The sequence below is a fragment of the Poecilia mexicana genome, unplaced genomic scaffold (assembly GCF_051168715.1).
Source record: "Poecilia mexicana isolate PSO_F unplaced genomic scaffold, ASM5116871v1 scaffold_9, whole genome shotgun sequence".
In the NCBI taxonomy this organism is placed as follows: Eukaryota; Metazoa; Chordata; class Actinopteri; order Cyprinodontiformes; family Poeciliidae; genus Poecilia; species Poecilia mexicana.
The window spans coordinates 13,493,875-13,506,916 of record NW_028263378.1 but is presented as its reverse complement, the minus strand read 5'-3'; the positions used below and the strand labels follow the sequence as shown (position 1 = coordinate 13,506,916).

Here is a 13,042-nt window from a genome sequence, read left to right as displayed (position 1 = left end):
AGGCAGGATAAGTGAGCAAAGATTGTGCTGGATGGATAGGACAGACGGGGTGTGAAAACACAGTTGTGTAGTCAGAAAATTAGTGAGTGTGAAGTCTACTGCTCAATACATGAACAAGGTTGTTCAATAGCAGATTTAAATTATTTTAAAAAGTACAGGAAAGTCTCTAAGTAGCTTAGTCCGGATATGTAAAAATCCAAAATGTCCATGCCATTCCAGTCAAGCAATTGCTTAGGTGTTGGCTACGAGTTGACATGTATAAATATTTAAGTTGGACAATTAAGAATTCATGTTGACAGTTTTCTTATTCTTTGTGTGGAAAGCATGTTGTTTCGTTGCATTGATTGTTCCACACAATGTATTTCAGAGGCTGCTGCTGGAAAAGAGAGAAGATTTGTAAACTCTGAAAACCTTCATTTTAAAATGCAGGCATGTGTGTTTTGGGTTTGCTACTAGCAGACACATAAGCAGGCTTATGGGTATTTGCATGTTTTCGAAAAAAGCTTTGCTGCTTGAGCAAGTTTTATACCTTTTTTCCCAGTTATATAGGCCAAGAAGACATAATATCTCTGATTTAGAGCCTTAAGATGCAGTCAATCATATAAACCCCCCACCCAAGTATCATACAAAAACCCAAATTACGTGGTGTTCAAATCTTCTACTTTGATTTATTTCCTACAGTGCTGTATGTGACGGTTGTTTTCTTTTGCAGGTGGTGGAGACCAACCTGGTTGCCTTTGATTGTCATTGGATCCTGATTAATGAGGTGAGGGTCATTGAAAGAATGTAACACTGTTACTTGTGCATTTGGTTCTCCTCACTGTTCCAGGTATAATTGAAATAGTTCTTACTTGTCTTTCTGGTTTTATAGATGTCTACTTAAAATAGACAGAAGATATTTTTTTTTCCACGTTGCACCATTCATACTCTACCAAAATCAAAGCGCTTTACAAAAAGTGTTAATGTTAGAAGGAAAATAAATTAAGAACAACACATACAATAACAAGTAACTGAAATAAGAAAGTGCACTAATAACATCAAATTCCATGGTTTTCCAAACTACATAGCAACCTTGTTCCAATTAGTAGTCTTTGGCATTCTGTTTCCCTGCAGTATAAACACGACATGACACGTTTTGCCCCTTGCCACTAGGTTGGCCATTAATCCATATTTATCTTCCCATCGCGCGCACACACTAAGCAGGGGGTACAGGAGATAAAAATAATAAAGGAGAACTACAACAAAGTGTAATTTTCAGCTTACCAAGCATCACTTTAACACTTTGAACATTCCACCTGCTGATTGGGAGAGATGCCAGGAAAAGGTTATTTCTGTCCTGCTGTTAAAAATGTAAATATGCAGACTTTGCTCCACTGTACTGGGATTAACTTGAACTATGTGCTTTGTTGAGATGAGACTAACATTGAGCCTTTCATCAACAAACAAGCCAGGTGGGTTTAGGGCCAAAGAAGGATGAGGGAAAATTAGAAAAGAAAAAAAAGAGAAAAGATGGAATAAAAGGATATGAATGGGGAGTAATTTTGTAATACACCATATTCTAAACAAGGAGGAACATATGTTTTAAATAAAATCACCATGACAATGGAACTTTGAGGAAACCCACATGCAATATATGTTTCCACAGATTTAGAATTTCCAAAGTGGCACAAAGTTGTATCAATCCAAGGTTTCCCCCAGAAAACTTGCCAAGCCCGGTGGTTGGGCGCTCAGCAGTCATTCACCCAGCAGCCTGCCGTGTTTTTGAGTTAAAAAATGTTTAAAGTTGACAGGGAAGATTAATATCTGAACACCAGCTATGAAATCTTAAAAAATGCAAACATAAAAAAAAAAAAAAAAAAACTTTGCTAAGCCTGGTGGGGGCACAAGTAAAGCCTGGTGTCCTGCCAGGCTTATATGACACTTTGGGAAACCCTGCAATCTGACAAATGAAATCTTAATCAATTTACCAAATTGCCATGGATCTTAATCCACATTTTCTGTCTCTCAATTAATATGTTATTGTCATCTGAGTCAACAGCAGCACTGACATAAAGTAAAATCAAGAAATACATTTTAGTAAGTTAACTGTCTAAGCATTTCACAATGCTACTCATAAAGGAAAGACAAGATTGACCAAAATTTTGTTAAATTTGAATGAGCATTTGCTGCAAACCATTTTGCAGTATACATAGTAAATCAAGAAATATTACAGCATGCAATGTTATAGTTTTAAAGCTGTGGCTCAAAAGACATTTAAAGACAGAATTCTGAAGGTTAAGACATATGGGGGAAAAACTGTGGTTGATAACTAATATTCTTCAGAGTGACCTGAAGCTTTTAGACCCCATCTCATAATGTATGCAACCTACTGAACCCGATAAGGCAAAGACTTTGAAAAGAACCACTTTTGAGGGAGTAGGCTTTGAGAGGATAGATTAAATTTAGCTTTAACTTTCAAAGATAAGCCACATTCTTTCTTGGGTGACGTTCTTTTAACACGGTATATCAACGTGTTCTTTATTGCATAATTTTGATTAAGGGTGATAACATTTAAAAAAAAAAATCTATGCATTTCAAAACAAAATGCATCACAAAGTGAAGGAAAATTTGGCACTGTGTATTGTTTTCCAGTTTCACAGCAACCTTAGTCCAACAGCACAAAATAATAGTGCGAAAGAAAAAGAGGAACAGTTTAAACTGGCCAGCATAAGCCCTGACCCAAATCACAGAAAACCTTTGGAGAGTGCTGCCAAAAGCACAAAAGGACTCCTACAAACTTTAAAGAGCTTAAGCACAAAGAAGTGAATCGGTGATGGAAGCTACCAGCTGACAAGGGACAGCAAGAAGCTTCTTAATGGCTGTAAATAAAAGACAATAAACATTGAGCCGTTTGCTGCTGAAAAAAGTTTAAATGATGATATTTTATGAATACCATTTATCATTTCACTAGTATTTTTTTCTGCACTCCTGTTTAGTGACTAAAACAGTGCAGTAAGTTTTTTTTTTTTTTTTTAATGATGTGAAACTTTCAAGGTTTCACATCATTGTGAAACCATTACTTTCACTATCTTTTTCACAAAGTAAAGTAGACATGTTTTTTAAAACGATCAGTTTTTCTTATCAGTTCTAAATACTTAATGTTGTACTGGAGATGGTGTTGAGCTTTATCATACTTTAGAGTTTACAATGTCTTTCTGATCAATTTTTCTGATCCATATTTACATTTACTCATCAGAAGGAATTTTGTCATGACAGAAACAATGATTTTTTTACTGCTGGCTGTGAACTCATATTAATTTTAAATGACTTTAAAATGGCCTATATTTTGTTCATAACAAATAAAAAGAGTCTGAGCTTTCTTCACAAGTAGTGCCATTTCAATAAAGAAAATACATATTTCATCTTTTTAAATCTCTAATTACTTTCCTTGGGAATGGACTGTTTCTTTAAAGCCTTGGGCCTTACTGTGAAATGACAGGACATAACAGGTGGTCCATCCACAAATGGTAGAAGCCTGAGTTGGTGCAAAACAAGAAACACTCCTCGTATCCTTCGGTGTGTCTCAGTTTCTTCCTCTGTGTTCCATTTTCAAGTCAAAGCCTGTCATGACTCTCTGAAATGCCACAAGGCTCAGTGGACCCATTACTTTCGCAGTTATGCCAAGTATTCCTGTTTGAAACAAATGTTTGTATGTATCACATTCATTAATGCTGCAGGAACAACCGCAGTCAACCATGCGAATGTCAGCCCTGTTATATGAAGGTTTAGATTTTTTTTCTTTCTCATATTTATGACGGATGAAAGGCTGGAGCAATATTGTCACCATTTGCTTCTAAATACTTCAGAGAAGCCTTTAAGAATATTTTTGTGGTTTTTGAAATGCTAATACTTGTAGAGGGGAGGGAGATGTGAAGAAAGGAGGAATCCTGAGCTCTGCACTTTAAGGAATATGGCAAACATCAGAACAAAGTATTGGGGAAACAACCGCTTGTATCAGTGACTGACTTTATTGAAATTTTATTTCTCTCCCACCTGCTTCTTAAAGTGAATGTCATTTTAACATGAATAAAGTTTTATAGCTCACTCAAAAGAGAAAATATGTTTTCTGCGTTTTGAAGGCGTAATGTCTTTGTTCTCATCCTTTGTTGGATTTCAAGGTCAAGCAGCTTATAAAGAAGCTGACTACCAGTTCTTCGCCGAAACATCATTTGTGCTTTGAATTCCAACATGAATCTGACAGCAGAATACCATAACAAACACTACTAAACTTAATCTTCCAAACCTAAAAAAAAATACAGTTACTAATATGTTTGAAAAGTATTCATATATTCAGTTTATGAGACAACTTTTTTTTTTTTTTTTTTTTTAATCATTTAAGTACAGCACCCTGGCTCCTGTATTGGTGGCCTCAGCTCCATATCCTCTCAATGAAATGGCCAGATCTCTGTAACATAAAACTACACTTTCATTAAGATTGATAAGACAGTTCTTTTACTTTTTGTAAAGAGAATAAAATAATAAATGTATCTATGTCTATTCCTCTTTCTTTGTGTCTAGGAAACGTGAAGTTTTGTGCATTTGTTGTTTAGTGAATAAATAAGATATGTAAATAATCAAGAAATGTTGGACATTTCAAAAGAATATTCCCATTTATCTGAAATCTAACTTTGTAAAGCCACTATTTGTAGTTGGTGTCTTCTAAAAGTTGTAGGGTCTCAATATAAAAACAAGGAGGATTTCTAAAAGATTAGCTAGGCTAATCAACCCTTAACATTCATACTTAAGACTCATTCTTAGAATTCATTACGCAATCCTGAAAGAAATCACATTAACCTTACCATTAATCAATTTGTAAGGCCAGAAAACAGATAATTTTATTATTATAGGTTTTGTTAGTTTTATATGTTTTAGTTTACATGAAAGTAAAATGTTATAGCTACTAGAGGAATTACTACAGTATAAAGTTTCACTGCAGGAGCAAATTTGTGAACATGTTTAAACATGTTCCACTAAAGCTTTTATTTAAAAACTAATAAAAATTGATAAGTTGGCCACAACTATCTCATCGACGATTTAGTTATAAGCACAATATACCAAATGCTATGGATCAACTGTTGATGAGAGCAGAGGAGTTAGAATACATTCTAATGTATAATGTAACACTGTTTCTTTGGAGAATGGATATTTTAATGTGCAAAAGTGCTTTCAATCCCTATAGATTATTATGCATGAGAGGATACTCTATGGTTGTCATAACTCAGCTTTATCTACGGCCAACAGTCAGCCAGCACCACTGAAGGGAAGTTCACAGCTTATAATTGATCATCCTTCCGTCACCCATCACATTCTCTCCTCTGAGGATCAGAGGATTTGAAGTTAGGAAGACAAGAAATGATAAGAGATGCTTACGGCTTCTCTTGCTTCCTGCCATTCGCTTAAGTTTAGGGGATAATTTAATTTTTGATCATACTCATTCTAAATCTCTTCATCAAATTTAACTGTCCCTCAGTCAATTATCATCTTTTTTGTTATTGTGCAGGCTATTTTAAAACTACTTTTTCGTAAGTAATTTTGCTTCCATTAGACCTTTTGGTGAAAACAAGCATCATAAACTCATAAGTGAAGATGCTATTTGGTAGGTTATCTTTCTACAAACTAATGTACTATAAAAGCCTCTCTGAAATGAGATGGATTTAGATGGATGTGCATATAATTTAGAGATAAGAAAATTCTATGGTACTAAAAATCTCACAATGATGCAAACACCTAGCATTAGATGAGATTGTAATATTCTAGGTATCTTAATGGTTTGTTCAGATGAAGAACTCATAGCAAGCGAATGCATTAAGAGATGTAGACATTTTGTCCTCAGCCCTGTTCCAGCCATGCTAGGTTTTTCTTTTTCTGATAGTTTACCAAGATGCATGAGAGATGCGTCTCAACTGTTGCTGCTCCTCTTCCATTGTCTTTCACTGTTCTCAGTTCTCCATTAATATTTTGCTTTCGTCATCATCTGGCTTTCTGAATATCTGATTTCCTCTCCAAGAAAAATAAAACATTTTAGAATGTGTGTTCTGACAAAAACAAGGTGACAAATTGTGTGGGTGGCAGAGGTATAACCAGAAACAGTCTTTTTCTCTATGGAGTGGAAAAATAAGGGTTTAGTGTCTCAGACAAAAAGGCGGAGGGATTGGCTGAAAGGATACAGAGCATTGGAGAAAGTGGAAGAATCAGGAAATGGTGCCAAGATAAAGTGAGAATTTTGCTTTTGACTCTCGACTTCGAATAGCGCAGTGAAGACTAGAATTTAATGGCTTCTGGGTGTCGAATGAGGGAGATTGAGATCATATTTGGATGTTTCTGGGAATGCTTGCAGCCTTAAACTTCCAGTTGATGTAAAAAAAAAAATAGCTGCTGTTTTACTTTATATTTGAGCTTCAGTGTATCATGAGTGTCGCAGCTTACCAAGAGTTTCAGTATTTAGATAATACCACAAAATTCTTTGTGTAGAGTAACGTCTCATTTGGCCTCTGTCCGACTTGAAATCAAAATAATGGTATTGAAACAGAATAAATACACTTATTTTTTCTAAGCAAGATGAAATAGTTATTTCCTAAAATGTTGATTTCCAGTAAATGACTGAGTGGGTTATTGGAACCTAGGAAAAATAACGATGAGTCAATAGAATTTGAACGAAGAATTTAAAAGCTGTCCGAACCTGATTTTTTTTTTTTTTTTTTAACCCTTATTCCAATTGAAATTATTTAAGAACAGGAGTCAGATAATTTTGAGTCTTAACCCCTTAATACATTTATGTTAATAAAAATTCAAAGTTGTTATATCTGCTTGAAAATTCTGTGCACCTTTACAGTGCAGCAAAATAGCACTCTGCATTTTTTCAACTTTACTACAACTCACTCGCCAATAATGTTCAGGATGCCGCAGTCTCTTCTTACAGTGAAACTTATTTGATCCCAAACACAGGTTCTACAGGATAACCTCAGCATAGCCAGCGGCTATAATGTTCTGATCGTCCATCATCTAAAACATGTACAGCCGGTCTTCAACAAGTGTAATTTTTTACACCCAGAGCCCTAGATATGCTGTAATACAGTTTTGTAAACTGCCCACATAAAACACTGTGCTGGTCAAAAACTGACCGTGCAAAATGCGGCTGCCAACAGGGGTGCAGTTAATATTCCCAGCATTAGACCAAGAACAGGAATTGTCAAGAATTCAACCATAGTCATCTGCACCACTTACACTATTTTGGAGTATATTAGACTATTTGTTGTCTTTCAAAAAAAAAAATGAATTGCTTACTCAAGTTGTCAGGGGTCAATATTTGATTTAAACTGAGAAGTTCAAGCATCTTATTCATGAGTGATCGAAGTATTGCAGGTGTTGTTCCGGTTGTTCCGGTATGCTGTTTCATAGAAAAATCTGAGCAAAAAAACAATAAACAAAACAAAACAACACACACAAAAAACAAACTCCTGATTTAACTGTCTTCTTTTCCTCCATTATAGTTATGAGATATGGTAAATGAATAAATGAGATTGAGATCCAAGACTCAAGCAACTGAAAATGTGAAAAATGAGAAAACGCCTTGAAATTTCCTTGTCTGAGCTGCAGTGAGTTCCTGATAACGAATCTCTGCATTTATTCCTGAAACTTGATCTCAGATAAGCATAAGATGACTGAAGCCTAAGACGATAGATGGATACCTTCATCTAAAACAAATTAAGAAAATTAACCCTTGTGTTTAGAAATGGGGTCCAATCGACCCCACACCCGTAAAACTTGTATCATTTGCCACAGTCCTCTACGTTTCCCTCAGTCCTCGCACGCACAAGGGTTAAACAAAACTATTGTCTTTTATGATTTTCATTTGATCTTACTTTATTGACTTTAGAGATCAAATAGGACAAGGTAAACTTATTAAGACTCAGCTGAGTATGGGCTAAATGCTGACTGAGCACAAATAGTTCTCCTTTGTCATGACTTGAGTGTGGTTGTGTCCTGCACACACGAGCATCTGCTATTCAGTATGTATCTGTGTCGCATTCGTTTTACATTAGCTGTTAAAGGACTAACAACTTTGAGGAGACTGAAAGTCATACTAGGTGGTGACTGTTTAGTTTGTCCACAGGGGTATGCAGACAAAGAGCTAAATAGAACATGACAGTGGAAGGAAGATGCATGCTCAGAGGACAAAACTCAAAATTATAGTTTCCTGATAAGTTTTTGTTTATAGGGACTGATCTTTAGTATTCCTGTGCACTGCCACGTCTATATTTGTTTGAGTTTAGATCCTTTGAGTGAAGCCGTCTGGATCATTTTTGCCAGCCGATCTTTCTTTGTATGCCCTTGACTGCTTGCAGTGAATCTTAATTTTGTTTTGGCCCACAATTCTGCTGTGCTTAGCAGGGTTAAGCATTTCTCTCAACTCTGAATCATTTTTTTTTCTTTTTTTGATGGCTTTGTTACTAAACCCCTTTCAGAACTTTGATGAAGACGACTCTTAGAGTTTTGCCACATATTAACCCGACGAGACAACAAATAAATTCCTTACTGAAGAATTCAATTCCTTAAGGCAGAATTACCCCTTTACTTTTTCAAACTTTTTTATTTCACATATGATTTTTTCACCTCTAACGTGAAAAAAATAAACAAGATTTGACAGAAAAAGGAGTGTAAAAACACCAAACAAATACAAACTACTGCACATAATTAATCTGTAGCAGTTTATTTTTAAAAGAAAGATAGTTTTGCATAAAGGGGATAGCCTATGGAAGAGCCTAATTATTACATGTCACACTGGGTATTCTAATATTGCCTGCAACAATAATTGTACCATCATCATTGATCATACCACAATGACTCTCAAGTCTTAATGAACGTTAATTGCTTTCAATTAAAATCCACCAAGATTAGTCAATGAGGTGTGATACCTTTAATATTATAGCTTCAAATATAAAGGTTGTGTGATAAATTATTTATGTATATACACGCTCTGTTATCCAAAGTACTCTCCATCCTGTCAACTGTGCTGCCATGTGAAAATGAAAAGATATCAAAGATGTTTTGCATGATCGGACGGTTTCAAAACAACCCCATAAAAAACACTTGCACGCACATTTACACGAATCAGCAAGCTCACACAGGATGTCCAAACAGACACAGAGATAGAGAATCACTGAACATGTATACAAAGAAAGCAAAGGCTGCCTGGGTTGGTGGCAGCGTTACCTCCACCAGGGACGATAAATGTCAGTTCTCATCTTGTCATCATATGACCCCCTTGCACAGAGGATGGATGGAAATCCATGAATGGAGAGCAGCTGGGAGACATGGTGTCCTAGGGCTAAAATTAGCAATGAGTACTCCCTCAAGGTTTTGCAAGGACATACCGAGGACATGCAAACATGCGTGGTCATAACAATTGCATGAGCTTACACACACGAACACACACACACACACACACACACAAATGTAATTTCTTTCCGCCTTTCGGGCATGTATATTTTCAGCTTCATTGTACATTTTTATTGGACAACTCTTGAATGTGGAGTTAATGGAAGATGTTTAATTTAGTCCCCATTCATTTTTTCTTCCCCTGAACTTTCATCTTGTCTTCACTTCTTACCAGTATGTTTTCTCTGTTTACACCCTTACAGGAGATCTCGGACTATGACTTACAGGAGTTAGTCATGAAGTCAATTGGCCGGCTGACTTTAGTTCGCCAGATGTTCCCAATGCCGCAAAACACAACTCAGCGCTGTGTCAAACACAACCACAGGATTAACACGTCCCTCTGTGACCCTAAAAGCCCCAAGGCTCAGCAGCTTGAGGTGAGTTCCTTTGGGGATTTGTCCAGAGTAATGATGATCAAAGAAATTCTAATATGCTAAGGAAGCATACAATTATGAATCAGCAACTTTTTCAAGTTAGTGGATGGTGATTAGTGTTCCATGACCATTTTATTGTATTTATTTATTTGTAATTAAATGTGTTGACAAAATTTGAGTGTCTAAAGTGCATTGCAAACCATCTATGTTCAATAGATGTAACATTATGGCCACCTAATGTGTGAATAACCCTTTTGCTTAAAAAAAAAAATAAAGTCCCTACTTGTCAAGGCATGGACTCCATTATACTACCGAGGGTGTGCTGTAGTATAATGCCACCAAATGTTAGCAATAGATTCCTTAAGTCCTGTAGGTTGTGAGTGTAAGTCTCTATGGACAAGTCTGATTTGTTTCCAGCACCTCCCAAAGCTTAATTGGATTGAGAGTAAGGGAGCTTGGAGGCCAAGCCAACAACATAAAAATGTTGTCCTCTTCAAACCAATCTGAACCATTTTTGCTTTATGACAGAGAACATTGTCCTGTGGAAAGAGACCACAGCCATCAGACCATAGACTTTCCATCAGGAGAATATGTGGTCTGTAGTAATGGTTGAGTAGATTGTATGTGTAAAAGTAACAACATAATTGGCAGGACTCAATGTTTCCCAGCAGAGCACTACACTTTTCTGTGATACTACAAGGAATGACAGATTGTGTAGCAGATGAACTATTGGAGAGAGAGAGAGAAATCCAGCATTACATTTTGTTGGCCACTAATCGCATAGTTGGCATAGCAACAAAACTAATGTTGGCTGTAAATAGTTTGGATGTTTTATTTTTTTTAGATTGGAAATGGCCCCTTTACTAAGTAGCAATTGTCTTAAACATCATTCCAATTATTTATGAATTCTCCCAACTCTTTCCACTGTTTACAGCATGTATTATGCTAACCATCTGTAACTAATTCAATTGACATCAAACAATCTACATCCTCCCTCACTTTTAGTGGAACTGAACTATATGCTAGCAAATGCCAAGGCAGGAAAAAAAGCTACTTAAACATTAATTAATTCAAAGAAAAAAAAAGTAAAGAAAACTAAATGAACTATAATTGGACATTTCTTTTGAATGTTCCAGTCATTTATTAATTTCTACCACAGCATTACCATTACTCATGGTTGCATGTCTATGTAGGACAGGGGTGTCCAAAGTCGGTCCTCGAGAGCCGGCATCCTGCATGTTTTAGTTCTCTCCCTAGTGGTAGTAACAACCTCCTCAGCAAGTCAATGTTCTCTTTAGGCCTTCTAATCAGCCATCATTTGTTGCACGTGTGCTAATCCAGAGAGAGAACTAAAACATGCAGGATGCCGGCCCTCGAGGACCAACTTTGGACACCCATGATGTAGGGCAATAGAAAACAATCTCTATCACCACAAACCCTTTACTCAGTAATAATGGTGCTGACCAATTACCAATTGGAGTGGCTTCTTTTTGACATTTTGCCCCTTTGCATTTTAATTATCTGGACAGATGATTAGAAAAAAAGTGTTAACCTCTTCTCTCTATCTGTTGAACTTTACCTCTGGTAATAGACAAGTTTGCAACTCATTGAATATTACACAAAATGTTCATGTTTAAGGTCTAAAACCAACCTGTACCACTAATAGCAGTTTATCACTGATTTAATGATAAAAAAAACATCAGTGCTTTTTACCACTACCACAGGTTTTTCATTACTGGACCATTCATTCTTTGTTGTTAAGTTTTAATTGTGAGTGAGTTTACATTGTGCGTTGGGACAAATTCTGAGCAAAGAGATCCAAGAACTCTCATCAGAACAACTTAGTGACAGACAGAAAGGCACGCAAGGCGTAAAACATGAAAATATGCCCAAGTGAATTGTGTGCGTAGCGAGTTATTGCCTGGACTATGAAGATTATTTAGAGCTTAGAACCAACAGTCAGAAAAAGCTATTTTCCATATTAAAAAAAAAATAATAAAACAACATTTCAAGATGCAAAAAACTGAAACAAAGCTAATCAGATCTGATGCAAAATATGTGAAACATGAGATGTACCACTGACACTGTGGGAGAGCCTGAATGAAAGCTGCTTTTGTACTAGTAGGCTTAAACCAGAGAGGGAATACAGCTTTTACCATGGCACTGAGCCAAAGCAGGAATAGGTACATCACTAAATTAACTATATATTAAGCTTAAAACAATAACCTCTCAGAACACTGAAGGGTAACATAAAGATGGTTTATATCCAGTTTGATTCAGCTTAAAAATCGGGAATAAGCTGCCAGGACTTCTTCTATTTTATTATGTTATATTAGCTTTCTTCTGGATTCAAAGGCTTTGGAATGAACAATAATTTGATGATTTGACATTGATATTACTCGTAACTATGAGGCAAAACTTTTATCAGTGTGGAAAAGTTAGCCCATTCTTTTTCTTTTGATCTGATCTGAAACAAATTTATTTACCTATGTCCAAATAGTGAAAGTCTGTTTTAAGTGAGTGTGTTTTTCTTTTCTTTTTTTTTATAAATCCCCTAACGGCTGACAGTATATAGGAATGGGTACATCAGCCATCGAGCTGCCATAAAATTGAATGGAAAAAAGGGAAAAGAGTCTTAGTTATGTGTTGGGACAAACTTGTAAAATTCAGTTAATGTTCTCTTGATTGATGTTGTGACACAAGAGCCTGGAGGAACGCGTTTGATGAAAGATGGAAATACACCGGTGACAGAAAAGTGGTCATAATGTTTATGTGGATGGCTCCCTTTCAGGCTGATCCCATTTTATACTTTCATCGACCATAATCATGACACAGATGTATGTCCCAATATATGGTTAGGTACATATTTCTTTTTTATGTGAATTTTAAACGAATTAAGGTAATTTATGCCTATAAGGTTAATAAAGAGCTCCTGCTGTAAATGATGTGTCCAAATTAAACTTGCGTGTCCAAACATGAAACAAGATCTTCTCAAGGTTAATTAATAATGAAACCCTTTCAACATATCTATTAATTTAATGGGTAAAGGCTGTTAAGTTCAGACTGCTGCTGAGGACTGAGCAAATCCTGTGTTTGTCTCCTGAATATTTGCACATTTTCACATTGAACTGAACTGTTTGCAAGTATCCTGAGCATAGGTATAGTTAGTGGTTTACCTTAAAAAAAAGGAA

The 13,042-nt window shown here is 36.0% G+C and overlaps 1 protein-coding gene across 1 annotated transcript in view; it reads left to right on the top strand.

Moving 5' to 3' along the window:
• grid2 (glutamate receptor, ionotropic, delta 2) overlaps positions 1 to 13,042 on the top strand; it is a 128,599-nt gene that overhangs the window by 43,107 nt on the left and 72,450 nt on the right. The window contains exon 3 of the mRNA XM_088008452.1: positions 9,681 to 9,854. Coding sequence (XP_087864578.1) covers positions 9,681 to 9,854 — 174 coding nt within the window. The remainder of the gene's footprint in view (positions 1 to 9,680; positions 9,855 to 13,042) is intronic.